At 40.0% G+C, this 15,154-nt stretch overlaps 1 protein-coding gene across 9 annotated transcripts in view; it reads right to left on the bottom strand.

The window, feature by feature from the left end:
- Window positions 1-4,593: 4,593 nt before the first annotated feature.
- Window positions 4,594-15,154, bottom strand: part of LOC6553142 (homeotic protein antennapedia) — a 104,075-nt gene continuing 93,514 nt past the window's right edge. For 5 of the 9 annotated variants that reach the window (XM_026976647.1, XM_026976632.1, XM_026976641.1 and 2 more), the window contains one exon: window positions 4,868-6,868. In XM_026976647.1, coding sequence (XP_026832448.1) covers window positions 6,618-6,868 — 251 coding nt within the window. In that variant the 3' untranslated portion in view covers window positions 4,868-6,617. Of the gene's footprint in view, window positions 6,869-15,154 lie in introns of all 9 variants that reach the window. The other 4 variants (XM_015153950.2, XM_015153951.2, XM_001979090.3 and 1 more) reach the window with 1 other exon arrangement.

Below are 15,154 nucleotides of genomic sequence, written 5' to 3'. Positions count from 1 at the left end.
CTCGGTCCGCTCCAGTCCCGCTCCTCGAAGTGTGATTGTGTGTGGGGAGGAGGTTGGTACTCGGGGATGGGCCTTAAACGATTGCCCGACCAGCGTCATTAGCACTTTTAACCGCATATTACATTTAGTAAAGCCTTGATTAATGGGTTCGCACATCATTTTTGTGCATTTGACCAGCTCCAAGTTCCGGCTTCCGTATCCGTATCCGAATCGGTATCTCGGGCTCCCAGCAAACGCGAGCGGTCTTTCTTTCGAAAATCTTATCTTTCAATGAGTCGCAGAGACAAATGACACGTGATTTTATTTGATTTACTTACATCTGCAGCTCAATTTTCAGTTTGGCTTCTGGAGAGTCGAGTATCTCGTTCTACCGCTTTTCGTCGCTGGCCTTTCTTATGGCCAACAGTTCCAGATACAGTTACAGATACAGTTCCCTGCTTCTTCATTTGGCCCATTATCCGAAATGATTCGATCATTAGCGACGTCGTTCCTGGTCGCAGTCCGGATTGTTGTGTTCTGTCTGCATTACGGATAATTAGTGGAATGTTGTGACAACATTTCCCTGCCTTGTCTTCAAATTACTTAATTTTAATGGCCAGCCATATCGCCAAAAAAGATTGAGCCATATAGGGAAATGTTGAAGGCGGATTGCTTTATTACTTCTTCGTTTTATGAACTCAACAGTTGGTAGCGATAATTGAAATCGAAATCTGAATCAGGTCTTTTCATTGGAAAACGAAATGTCTTCCGAAGTCAATATACTTATACGTATACTTATTAATAAGTTGCAGTCGCATTTTTATACAATTCATGCAGGAATTGTATAAAAAGGAATATAAATGACTTCCTTTAAAATACAAAATTTTGCGTATCATTTTTAATGTTATTGTGCATATATGCACAATGTTATTGGGCATGTATGCAATATGTTGTATTTTACATGGGTTTATGATAGTATAAAATTAAAAATGTTGCCTTTTAAAATTAACATTTTTTTTTATTTATATGACATATATTTTTATCATAATTTTAAAGCCCGAGCATTTTTGTGAGCAATTCAAATAAAATACCTGGTGTTGTTTTTTCATAAATTTAATTAAGATTATAAAATAGTGATGTTTAAGCTGACATCTAAAGAATCTTATCGCTGTATCATTCATTTTATAAAGATACATTGGCAAATATCATAATAATAATTTTAGAATTGTGTTTTTTTCATGAATTTAATTAAGAATATAAAATATTGATGTTAAGCTGACATCTATAGAATCTTATCGCTGTATCATTCATTTTATAAAGATACATTGGTAAATATTTAATAATAATTGTAGTACCTCCTTTATATGATTACTAACATCACTATACAAATTCAGAATCTGCATTCACTTTATGGTTTAATTTCCGCTCCGCCGACGGCAAGTGCACGCCGACTCTGTCGGATCGCCGGCAAATGGTTGCCCCAAAACAAATACATCCTACTCATACTAGCACTCACACTAGCGCAACAACAACAAACACCACAATAGGAGCTGTCAAAACGGCGGCCATATTGAAAGTCAGTCAAGTATTTCGAAACTCGGAGGGGCGGAGCCCATCGACGCGCATGCGCATGGAGCAAGTGCGCGTGCGAGCGAGGCGACAAGTGTGTGCGTAGAGTGCGTCGCATGTTGAGCGGCCATGCCACCGTTATTTCTGTATCGCTGTGTGTGGATGGTGTGGAGTAGAGCGCTTTTCCTTGGACATCGCATGCGCATCGCACGGCTGAAAAGGAGGAACTGCACAGGGCCGCTCGAGGGTCCGTGTTTCAGGTCCGGCAGCGAGCCCTCGACATCGAATTCGAACTCGAACATTCGCTGGTGTGGGTGCGCTCTCTCTCAGGTGACTGCCAGTGTATTGGTGGCTGACTGCACTGGTGTTAGTGCGATCTCCGAATTTTCGCACTTCGAAAGACTTTCGAACTCGACTCAAAACCGGACTTGGATTCGGTGTTCGGTTTGGTCCCATAACTGGTTTGCTCTGGGCCCAGTTTACCTGCCTTCTATTCGGGTATCTTTGCATCTGTATCCGTATCTTTGCATCTGTGAGTGTGCTAAGTCCGATTGCGACTCCAATTTCCCGGGATAACCACTGCAGTCGGTTAGGCGGTTGCCCGAATCGCTTTTTGGGAGTTAATATTCTATTAGAAGCTCATTTGGCTGATTGCCAGCCAGGATGTGTAATGGCTTTTTTGCACAATTGAATTCGGCACTGGGAACCAAGCAAATGAAGTTTGTTTTCCACTTCTAATTATCGAGCAGTCGCCCTTTCAATGATTTATGGGAATTGATGGATCGAGAGATGGATCGATGGCCGATCGGTTGATGGATTGTGTGAACCCGGTCTTCAGGCACTTGTCCGCTCGCTTCACATCGCATCGCGCTGTCTTCATTATTAGCTCGAGTGGATTTCTGACATCTTGCTTTGTTTCCTACAAATTCTCAACCAGTCTCAATTTGCTTTTCGTAATTAATGATTTATCTTAGTTTTCTTGAAGTGTTGTCTTATTTCCAGTGAAGTGATTATTGATAGTTTCTCCATGGCGCTCACTCGATCTGAAAGTGTGAGATGTCTCAAGTGTCTTGGTATCCATCTCGAGTTAGCCCCAGGCATATGGTTCTATTAACGAATGTTGCAGTTTGCTTGTTGGCAGATGGCGGAGGTTACTGGTAGATAAAATATTAGCTATTTACATCTTTATTTCCTACCTCTCTCTCATTATTAATCATTAACCTTTATAAAAGGTAATATTTGACTGATTTTACAACATCATTTTAAAACTTGTATAATATAAATTTCGCTGGAATTATTTCTGCCTAATTAATTTTTATCAGAAACTTCTATGTATGTAAAAATAACTAATAGTATATACCTTATAAGAACACTTTTTGAAAACAACGAAACTATAAAATAGTTTTTAATCTTATCAATTATTTTTTTTCAGCTGATTTTACGACATCGTCGCAATCGTCCGATTTATATCACACAGAAAACGACATAATATAATAACTTAAATCTAGTATAGACCGAAATAGAACACATAATGATCAAAAACAACATTACTTTATGCCCATTTATCTGAATACATTTCCACGACAGCTATATTATGTAGTGCTTCCCGTTTCGACTTTTAATAGGAAAAGGACTTTTATATCTTTAGAACTGAGAGGAAAGTTGATTCGAATCGGACGGACCTTTTTTTTAAATTTCCGACATTTTCTAACCTGCTGCGTTTCAAACTTAGTCTGAAATCAATATATCCTTTGCAAGGGTATAAATATACTTAATGGGTTCCAATCAAAATAAAAATACAAAAGTTTTTCGTTAGGCGGAAAAGAGTCCGACTTAAAAAATCTATTTTAATGAAATATTTTAACGATTCGACTAACTATATTTTTAAAATAATTATAATTATACAATTACAGTTACAATGGTTCCATTCTTTTCTAATTTAAAGGAATTGTTTTATAGACTTTATTCAAATAAACAACAAACTAATATTAATGCTCTCGCACATTATGCCATCACTCAAGCAATATGGATAATTTGGCAGAAATTACAAAACTGTACACGAAAATATCTTTGTAATAAGCCATTCAACTCATTATCACACCCCATCAAATATGAGACTCACGGCATAAGTATGTATTCTTTAAGATCTATATCTCTACACTCAGTGGACTAGGTAGGATCCATAATGAAATTCTATTTGAGCCCCAAGTAGGAACCATTTTAATTAACTTCAGCAGACCGAAAACCAAATAGGAACTCAAACTTGGCAGATATTTGTGGGAAATATGCGTCCTCTCGATGTCGCTGATTCGGCCATGGAAATGCCATATTCACATTCGCATCCGTGAGTCCAAATTGGCAGCTGCTCAAATCGGAGGCTATTTATGTCATCTAGGGATGCGTTGTCATTGCGGTGAACACCTCGGTGGAAGGTAGAAGGATGTCTGCTGGGTGTTTTCCAAACTCAAAATTCTGCTTGAATTATTTATGTGATTCTGTGACATAAACGTGAGCACATTCACTGAGTTTTGCGATTACAAATGGCTGGCGATTACGCCAACAATGAAATTTCAATTTGTTTGAGCTCCTGGCTGGCTCAAAGATCGGGTTGAGTCAACCTGAAGTGAGTTTATGCGGGTGGAGCAGCTGGTGATCGTGGTCTTTGGGTCCGGGGCTCAGGTGTCTGGGTTGGCCATTGGTCAGGGCTTTGTTAATGCCACTTGATTAATCGCTTATTATGATGTCAGATTAATAAGATCGTTTCAGAAATGGTCCGCGGTCGAGGCCTGCAAAAAACAAATGTTTAGTGACTTGTACCACGTGAAATTGTTATATCGATTCGGTGCTTACCCTCTGACGTAATCAGTGGCCTTCGAAAATCTCCATTCATGCGATTAGTGTGCACTAAAAATCACAGGGTATTCAAAAATTATTAAGTGCATACAAAATAATTAAATGACAAAAACGTACCTTCACTATTAGAAGCTCCAGACAACTGGGACTCACTAAAATAAAAACCCATCCTAATAATAGCCGCCTCGTTATAAATTTTTAAATACTATATTTTTATTATAAATATTACAAATAAAAACAAAATCTCATTTGTAATTTAATTATAATTTTCTTTATGCTTTCCGCTTTGCAGCCCTTCCACTGCATTCTCCGCTCATTTCTTTACACTAACGTTTAAATTTTATTTACAACAAATTGTTTAGCTTCCACATTTCGTCGAATTTCGCACAAATGCTTGGGTTTATTTAATGTTTTAGTTTTGTTTCAAATATATATATTTTAATCAACGCTTTCGAATTTTGTTTCTTGTGAATTTCTACTTTCTACATATATATTTTTTTTTTCATTTTTTAATAATTTTCATAATTGAAACTTAAATTAGTTTCTTACAGAATGAGGCCGAAAGTTACGTATCTGGATTGAGTTGAATTTCGCTCTGAAGGTTGTTTAGCCAATACGACGCAAAGTTTTTTCAGATTTCAGATTTCTCTTGACTATTCTGTTCTATTGCAAATCACAAATCCTTTCACCTGGGATTGGGAATCGGGCTGGGAAGGGAAATGGGACTTCTGGGGAAGTTACAAACGAAACACTCTATAAAGTTACATGTTTTGTATTAGGCTTGTTTAAACATATATATCTACATATAAACATATGATACTTTATAGTTTTCCATCCCGTCCTCCTTTCTTTCTCCTTCGTTCCTTTGACTTTGGTATATGGATTTCCACAGATGGCGTGGAAAATGAGTTTAAGTTACGTACACATACATTAATATAGTTGTTAGGCAAATATTCATATATAAATCGTTCGGTTGCTCTTTCAAAGTGGTTTCCCTACTATCTCGTATAATAATGCATTTTAATTTACTACTTTACAGGGGTTTTGTTAGAATTCATTGTTTATACATATTTTTTGTGTTCCTCTGTTAACAATTTTTATTTCTCTTTTTCATTTGCCAATTGATATTTTTTTAATTCGGTATACTTTATATCCTTTTCGACCTAATTCGAATTTTGTTTTTTGCAAGAACTTAAAATTGCACAAGAAATTACATATAAAAGAAAGTACAGAAATAATGGGTATTTAAGCCAAAAAAAGAGGAACTCTCAAATTGGTTAAGCTTAAATATCCAATTGCGAGTTTTTTATAATGGATTACCGTAGAAATTTACATTTTTTAGGTTGGCCAATTTTTTGTTATTTCCTTCTATTTATAGTTAAGCTTCTGCCAGTTTCTAGGTTTTACTTTTCTTGTATGTGCAACACGTTTAGTTTACTTTAAGCAACGCTCTTTAGTGGTTTTGGTATCTCTTTCCCTAAACGTGCGACATTCACTTAGATCGAAGTTTTCTATTATCATGTTCAGAGTTATGAAAAATGTATAGGTTCGTGAACCAACATGCAATGGATTGTGACGCCATTTGTTTTTAATTTTATATTTATTGGATTTTATTTTATATTTTTGCGCTAGGATTGCTACAAACATTGATTTAGTTTAATGTTTAGGCTTTAGGTTTAGGGTTTATGCTGGGGTGTATATATAAGTTAATCGTACAGTACTTATGACGCGTAGAACTAATGTTATAGTATATATGCTTCATATATATTTATTTATATATTACTCCTTGCCTTTAGCTTTACTTGGTATCATTTATAGTTATTCATATATTTATGTGTATATATATGCTTTATAGTTAAATATAGCTTATTTAGATCTGAGGTCACATGAGTTGGTTTTGTTTGAGTTTTACGCTTTACTTGTATCTTTATCGTAATCGCTATCTTTACGTTTATCTTATTTCGCTTTCTCCACTTGCCTTTCGTGTACAATTAAATAATAAGTAGAAAATAATAACAATTAACTAAGTTGTAGGTAGAGTTCTCAGCTCTTCTCTTTGTTTAGTTTAGTTTAGGTTTGTTCACGCGAAGTTCAACGGATTGGATAGTTAATAGATAGTCCTCTGGGAAGTCGAAGTAAATTCATTTGCGCTCTCCGAACTAACGTAAATTGTATTTAGATAGAAATTTCATTTAACTGGGTAGACTCCGTCTATCCTACTGCGGACTGTTGGGTGGCGTTATCTCGTCGCCTTCGCCTCCGGATCCCGGCTCGCCCTTCGTCTTGTTCTCCTTCTTCCACTTCATGCGCCGGTTCTGGAACCAAATCTTTATCTGGCGCTCCGTGAGACATAGGGCGTGGGCGATCTCGATCCTCCGCCGACGGGTCAAGTAGCGATTAAAGTGAAACTCCTTCTCCAGTTCTAGAGTCTGGTACCGGGTGTACGTCTGCCTTCCGCGTTTGCGTTCTGTTGGATCCAAGTAAATAAAACGATTTTCACAATTAAAATCAATGCAATGCGTGAGCGGCCACCAAATCAACGACAACAAATTCTACAATTTCTATAGGTTCACTATAGTGCATACGACAACCAGAGCTGGAGTAAATGTATATATACTTATATATTTATTGTTGTCTTTTATGTTTTTGTTCTTTTTCTCCCGGAGAATCGGACGAGTGACCAGGGAATGGGTAACTCAAAACCACATGAAGCGAGGCGCTGCGACTCTGAAACTGAGGCTGATTAAAAGACAACCTTACCGAATTCGGATATTTGTACTTGTCAAAAAAAGAAAAAAACAGAGCCTACAACAGGTCTGTGACGAGGGGTAGGAGGCCGAAGGGGCCTCCCTCCTCTCTGTCGGCCATCCCGATAGGAACTCCGGGTTTAATTTTCAAGCTATACCCTTTATAGGGGTATAAACACTTTAAGAAGCATTCAGAAAATACCCTTTAAAGGATTGCAAATTCATAAAGAGTTTGTAGGTTAAGTGGTCTTTTAATTTGATAAAAGTATTTTGTACTATTATAAGATATGTGTTAAAAAATTTTAAAGAAAATATATTTTACTTAAGCCTTTCTTTTAATAATAATCCCTGGGAAACGGGAAAGCTGATAATAAAATATTTTACCTATATTTATGTGCGCTATTTTCCCTATGTATTAATCTTAACGGTTGACGGTTGGAGCAATCACCGTTCGTTTATACCCGAATTTTGGTTTTACTTGTGGATTAAACTCGGCGGAGATTTCATGGACATCAAGCGGCGAGCAGACAAGGTAACTAATTATGCCCCAATGCGGTCTGTCCGTCGTTCATCGGCCCGTCCGTCCTTCTGTCCGTATCTTTGTCCGTAAAGCAGAGAGGTATCATGCCGCTGATTCAGGCAAGTGCAGTTTCACCTTCGAGTCTCGTTTCAGCCCCTCGAGCTCCTCCCGTTTGGACGGTAGCTGAGCATAACTGTAAAATAATTCGGCATAATTACGAAGGCTGCCCCTCCCCTCGAAACCGCTCCATTTCGAAAGCAACCAACCAAATGAGTTCGGCGCCTAATGACACTAACTATAATTATAATTTCGGTAATGACAAAAAAAAGAGCTCCGTGAAAATGTCGGGAAAAAATATGTCAAATATAATACGCAGCAGCAAATATTATAATTGTCAATGGCAAAGGTAGGTAATTGAAATGGGTTGCTAGCGTGAGAAGCCATTTTCGGGTGGAGTTTTCCCGTTCGCCTCTTGACTGGTTTTTCTGAGCTGCTTTTTTAGGGTTTGGAAAATGTCGGGCCGGAAATTGAAAGGCGGCCACAGCAGCATTGGCATTGCGGTGGCTTCTGACCAACCACGCCAAGCGGCAATCAGTGGAAGCCACTTCACCCCAAAAACGCAGCCCCCGAGGTGGGCAGTCCTAACTATTTTTTAATAACATCTTCAGCATTTGTCTTGCTCAACTCGCCCGACCAATTTTTTCTATTTTAATATTTTATGTATTTTTTGCGTCTTCCATCTTTGGCTCGAGGTCATTACATCATAAGCTCTTTTATGTATTTTTTCTCTCAGTTTTTTTTTGTATATTTTTTTTTTTGTATTTTGTGCGGCCACCATTAAGGCGCGCGGATCCAAACCATATAGAACAGAGGGAGGAGGTGGTGATGTACACAGGGGACCAGCGCAGCGGTGGTCAGAGCAGCTACCTTCTTTTAAATGACACGGCTGATGCCATGTCTATAACCCGAGGCGTTCGCATTTAATCATCATCAGTTAGACGAGTCGCTGCGCCGGCAAAAAATCTTGAAAGATTTGTGGCAAAAAGCGTGCGTGGTCATCCCCCTCGGCATCCGCACCCCTCCTTGTGCAGTCTGCGAAGAATCCACGGGGGGAAGTCCAAAGAGTTGAGTATTAGGTGCGGATTAAGAGCGGAATAAATGGGCTGGACTTTCGCCCCAGATGATAGATAGCAAATGGAGGAGGTACCAGGGAGTATGATATTGGCAAGTGTATAGTATACGCATGTATGTGCAACCAAACATTTGATGCATATTCCAATTTAATCATCAGCCAATACAAAGGCTTGCAATTATCACTCACTTCCCAAATCAAATACACTTCTTTTGCCTCAGTCCATTAACATTCCCGTACTTCCCAGCTGATTACTATCTTATTCTCCACCGGTACACGAACACGTTCAACACACGACCATTTCCATTTCCATTACCATTTGCATTTCCACTCCCTTTCGACGTACAGAAGCTTCTGCCAATAATTAGCAACACAAAGCTGTACGCCTGCCCCTCATGCATTGCAAATAAATGATTACTTTAATTGATGAAAACACCTACAAGTTATGCACACAAGACGTGGATCTCGCTGGAAAAATAAATAAATAAATACACTAGGGGCTGGAGTTTTCTGGAGGGGAGTGCATTGGCAATTTAGGAGCGGGCGCGCTCAGAAATTTGTTTTTAATGATGCCTTCACATTTCATGTTTCCATCACTCGGAGCTCAAGAAAAAACATATGTACAGTGTTTTATAGAAGTGAGAAAAAGTTGGAACAACCATGGAATACTTGTGTTCCTTAGATTCTTTTGAGGCGAATGGTGATCAGTTGGGGCGCCCCTTTCTGGGCAGGAGCTTCGAGTTCGCGCTGAGAAATTATTATAAACGCATTAATGGCGCTTTGAGGAGGGAAGCCAGGAGCAGGGGAACATGGAACCCGAGCTGGAGGTATCAACAACAGAAATATAATAAAGGTGAAACAATTAATATGAGGAGTAGCGATGTACGAGTATGTGGAGTAGCACAGGCAAGCCTCTGAGGTTCTCCGCTCCCCTGCCACGCCCCCGCCCCGCTGCCACTCCCCCGCCCCTCTCTGGCGGCTCATACATCTAAAGTGGCTGAGTGGTTGACTGGCGTACCGAGTGGACCGAGAGCATTAATGCTTTTTGATATGAAAGCGTATTGTAATTAAATTGCGATTAGGCCACCATTTTAACCATTTTACTCGTTTATTACACTGCCCCGGCCCCATAATGGATTTTATTTCATTTGCTTCCCCCACCAGCCCCTCCTTCTCCCCCCAACCTCCAACCGGGCACACACAATTACATTAGCGGCAGCTATTGGCTGTACGTGTGTCGGTTAACGTTTAAAGGAAATCATTAAAATAATTGCCAACAACATTTTGTGGAATTCGTTGAAGCAGGAAAAAATTAAAAAGCATTATTTAATAGCTGAAAAAATTCTACTTTATAATGCCCACAATGAATTATTATATTGGCACCGATTGCTTTTTCATCACACACGAGCTACGTCGAGCGGAACTAATACAATGGCCAGCATCGTGCGAGAAAGTTGAAAACATGCAAAATACATCCTATGGGGAAAATCTTGAAAATAATGAGACTTTAGGCCTCTGTATCTAATGTATTAAATGTTAAATGGATTGCTGATTTTTTGAATTACTACGAATATTTGTTTTTTTTTTCTAGCCGGTTGGCACTCGTTAAACCCTTTTCGCAAGCAAAATGGAATGGAATTACTGCTAATAACCTCCAAATAGATGACTTGGCCCCAGGTTAAGGCTATATCCATTCGCAACTGCAGCTGGGTGGTCGCCGCAGCACTGGCAGCTATCTTAGCCAAAAAGCACTCGTCATGCAACAAATACAAAAATGCATTTAGCAGCAAACAAAACGAAACGTAAACAAGTACAAGACATCGAGCAAAAAAGCTCACATCAAATGCGAGTAAATGTTTTTTTAATTGCGGAAATTACAGACAAACGCAAGCCGCCGCAACAAAGCTGGAAAATTATTATTATTTATGATCGTAAGTTGATAAATTTTTCATTCAGCTGAAGAGTGTTCGTGTGTGGCATTTTGTAAAAAAGAAGACGAATACCGGTGCTTGATGTCGCTTTATTCTCCCCGCCGTTCTGGTCCGAATCTGCCAACTCATTCGATGACTTTGTGTTAAACAAACAGTGGGTTAAGGGAGGGGTTCGGCGGAAAATTGAAGTGGGTGCTCCGTTCCAGCGAAAAAGTTTTCCACCAATTTGATTGTTTTGCATATTTGACGTATTTTTCCCGTCGCAAACTTTCCACTTGATGTTTTTTCACAACCTTTGGGGAGTTCAGCCAAAAGGAGCAGGAATAAATTCATCCCAAAATCCTTCTGAGGTTTGATGTCAGCCATTTCACTTTTTCCCTTTTTTAATTAACTTCAAGAATTTCCGTTTTTATTTAGGTAAGAGCGAGGTAAGAGCTACAATTAAATATTGCCATTGACCATTTGATTATTTGTTGGCAGTCTTTTTTTAATTTCCATCTGGATGCCCTTTTACATCTGGTTATAATCTCAGGAGACCCGACTGCGTTTTTAATTTGGGACTTGTTAAGCACTTAAGAGGGTTAAAAATCGACGACAGTTGACAAAAAATGGAGCCCGAAAATCAAAGAAAAGAAGAACTAAAAGGATCGCCAAGGAGTTGACTTGGGGCTTATAAATGCATTCATTTCAAGGGAAAGTAAAGGGGGACTTTAAACTTTATTTAGTTATCGTTTAAACAAAAGCAAAACGTGAATGGAGGGGAAAGGAAAACTATGCGCGCCATCTGATTGTTGTTGCGGGCTCTTCTTTTTTCGGCCGCTTCGCTTTCCTACCACCGTTGCGCTAACCTACACTTAAAACAGCGATGGTCACATTTCATAAAAAAACCCTACCAACACGAACAAAAATATCTATATATTTACAAATGTTAAAATTAATAGCAAACAAAATGTAATGCACTTAAATTGCGTAATACAGCGTTTTTACTTATTTAGTTCTATAATTGAAGCAAACTCAAAAAGCAAACAAGAGATACGCTTCTCCCAGTGCATGCCCTCCATTCCCCATTTTGGATGCTCACTGGGGCCATCGCTACCCATGTCAAAATATTTGACAGCTGACTAAAACACGCTATGCGAGAAACGCGAGAGAGAGCAGGCATTCAGTCAGGCTCATCTCATATCAAGTATCCCTGAGCAGCCGAAATGTCTTTCTCTGTCTCTCACTCCCTCGCCTGCCATCCCGCTTCCTCTAATGGCCGCTGGCCGGCAGCCATTGAAACATGTGGCTGCCACTCACGACGTCGACGTCGACGTCGACAGCGGCAGTGGGAGAGAGGGGCGAGAGCACAGGATGTTGGGCGGAAACTGGAGAGGATGCCCTCGTTCAATAGGAATTAGGCTAGTGGGCCTGCATAACCACAACTACAAGTATGATGAAAGCAAGTTAAGGAATGCAACTCAGCCTGCTTCAACCGAACTAAGCCGGCAATTTAAGACAATTTTCTAATAATAACTAAAACTTTTAAAATGCACAAACCGAAAGATACTTAAATCATGACATAGTACAGCCTAATATTCTAGGTTACTGATTTTTGTTGCTGTCTTGGTTTAGTAATCATATTATATAGTATATATTTTCTATTTCCTTCACATATATGCATACGCGTCTTGAAAAAGATTTCACTTCAAGGAAGGTACTTAAACGTTCATTATCCCTAATTGAAATAATTGCGAAGGGCTTCAGCTTCAAGGGTCTGCCGTCCTTTCTCCAAGTTCGTGCATAACCGCAATTAATAATTCCTAACCAGTTAGGATATTTCTGCATTCCTATTCTGCCATCAGATACATTTTAAAAGGAATCGAAACGCCGAACTGCGACCGCAGGAGCCGCAAAAGGTGGGCGAGGGGCGACAAGAGCTTCCTCACTTCATTGCTGCATGAATAATATTCGTAATTTGTCAAAAGGTTGGCCAAATCCCAAAATACGAAAACAGCAGCGGTCCCAAACAGAACAGAAGATGAAGAAAAAATGGAATGCGAAAACAGAGCAGCGATTGAGCCACGAGGCCCCAAATGCCTTTACCATGTCCAAAACTGACCCATCTCCGAGTTCTGGGCCCCCAAGGACCTTTGGCGAGCTGTTGCCATTATTTTGCGCTCCTCAGCTGGCCACAAAGCCAGGGGCGGGGAGGTAGAGTGGTGGTAGGTGGTTCTGCCGAAATAAAAGCGAAATTTCCTCTTCGCATTTGCTGCGCTTTATTAAACTTTTCCACCCAGTGCCGCAGAATGTTTGTGTGTGTTGTGGGCTGGAAATCCCCAAAGTTCCTGTGTCATTTTTTGTGCTTCACGTTGCTCAAATTTTTTGACAGACCCTGTCAGAGGGGTGAGTTCTTCTATATGTATGCGAATATATTTAGAAAAAATCTTCACGCACTTGGCAAATTATCTTTTGATCCGCCCGCTTAAATTGCCAACGGCAAAGAAATACAAAAAAAAGGTGATGGTATAGTGATTGGAACTATGAAATACCTGGTATCCCGTATTTATCCGTAAATCGGATATATTTCCGATAAGTATTTTGGGTTTAAAATCATAATAAGACTTTTAAACCTATTATTCCATTATGATTCCCTGACTTATGCGACAGCATTGTGAATGGAATGCTTCAATGCAACTTCGGTATAGGGTATGTAAATCCTGAGGAATGGCAGAGGAAAATACGTTAACACAATTTCACTTTGGGTGGACACATCTAAGCCGGGCCAATCGTCTGCCTAAGTAGTAGTCCGCACCCACCGCCCACTGTCGCTCTCGTGCCATCGAAAAGTAGTTTGCGCGCAAATCCTCAAGTTAAGCAAAACTCTCCAGGACATTAAGTGCAGCGCCAACAGACAACAAAGTCCAAGGATAGGAAAGTTCGCCCTCCGCTCCGTGGATCCCGGCAAATGCCAAACGGATGATGGCCGGGATCAACGTTTTACCAAAGCCAGAGCAAAAGTTTTTCCAGCAGACAACGTGCAACTTTTTGGCCAGCGAGAAGTTCTTTTCATTGTCTTGAACCCCACTGACAGCTTTCGGGGGTAGAGGAGTGGAAACTGTCGCTTATAATGCGCACAATGAAGTGCACTTTTCCCGCTCGTCCTGGCCAGAATTGAAAAGTGCTCAGCTCTGGCTCCGCTGGCATAAATATTTCCATTTTGTGCAAGCGAGAGATTTCCCAGGCAATCTGAGTGAATCACAATGAGCGCCTCTGACAGCGGCAATAAAAAATGCATTTACTCGAGAGCAACAACACCGCACCTTAGGTGGCCAACAATTGCACTGTGCCCAATTTAAGTAAGAGAAGTGAACCAAGTCTACAAAAACTTTAGTCTGTATGTTAGTCTGGCTGTATTGTAATTATTCTATTTAGTATCTACATATATGGTAAAAATTACCACAAGCAGGCACTTTATGTTGTCCCTCACTCTTTGAATAATCCACCAACTTTAAGGGGTATTTGCTCTATGTGTAGCAATGAAAGCAAAGGAGGCCAAGCAAACACTTGTTGCAAAAATTGTTGACTGTCGCTTTAATTTATGACCCCAAAACTCCAGGACCGCAATGAGAGCAAGCAGCATCCAAAGGATTCGCCTTGGAGTGCAAGTTTCCTCCCCTACTTGCCAGCGAATTATCAAATGTAAGCGAGACAATGAGGAGGAAAGCGGCGGAAATCGAGCTGAACTGGGTAAATATCCAAACAACATTAAGTCAGGAAAGCGGACTGAAGGCCAAGGAGGTTCCAGGTCCCATTGTGCTGCATGCCAGCCATGAGTTACAACTTAATTGAAACGAAGCTTCGTTTCCCTACACTTCTTCAGCCTCGGAAGACCCAGAGCAGACTCTTCTCGCCTTGCCCAGTCACGATCGGAACCTTTGTGGCACCTTTATCTTTTTATTTGTTCGCCTTAGTTGTTGCCTAATGCACGCCTGAAAAATGTCCAGGCGTTAAGTAGTTGCAATCGTGTTACAGTGGAGCTGGGAGTTGGGCGAAATATATGGGAATTTTGTGTAGAAACAAAATTGCTGGCTAAGAAAGGGGTTTCTGAACTGTTATAAGTTAGGATATGCCAACAGGTTGCTGACAGGCATATAATTGAACATGTAACCAGTAGCTTTAGGAATGGAGAGGCATGTATGATATATGTGTGTGGTACTCCTGTTCATATTTCAAAATAAATAAAGACAAACAAAGTTTAGAAGTAACTTAAACTGCAACCCAGGCCAACCCAGATCTAGCCAATCCCTCAATGCAGATCTCATCCAGTTCGCCAGACGCCTGAGGCCCTCGGGCAATCTTCGATTTGTCCCACTGTCTCCGAGTTTTTATGGGCTATGCAAAATGCATCGAACTCGGAGGAGGAGGAGTAGCGCAGACGAGG

The sequence above is a fragment of the Drosophila erecta genome, unplaced genomic scaffold (assembly GCF_003286155.1).
Source record: "Drosophila erecta strain 14021-0224.00,06,07 unplaced genomic scaffold, DereRS2 tig00000000-arrow-pilon, whole genome shotgun sequence".
In the NCBI taxonomy this organism is placed as follows: Eukaryota; Metazoa; Arthropoda; class Insecta; order Diptera; family Drosophilidae; genus Drosophila; species Drosophila erecta.
The sequence above is the reverse complement of the archived record's forward strand: the minus strand, read 5'-3'. Positions and strand labels throughout refer to the sequence as shown.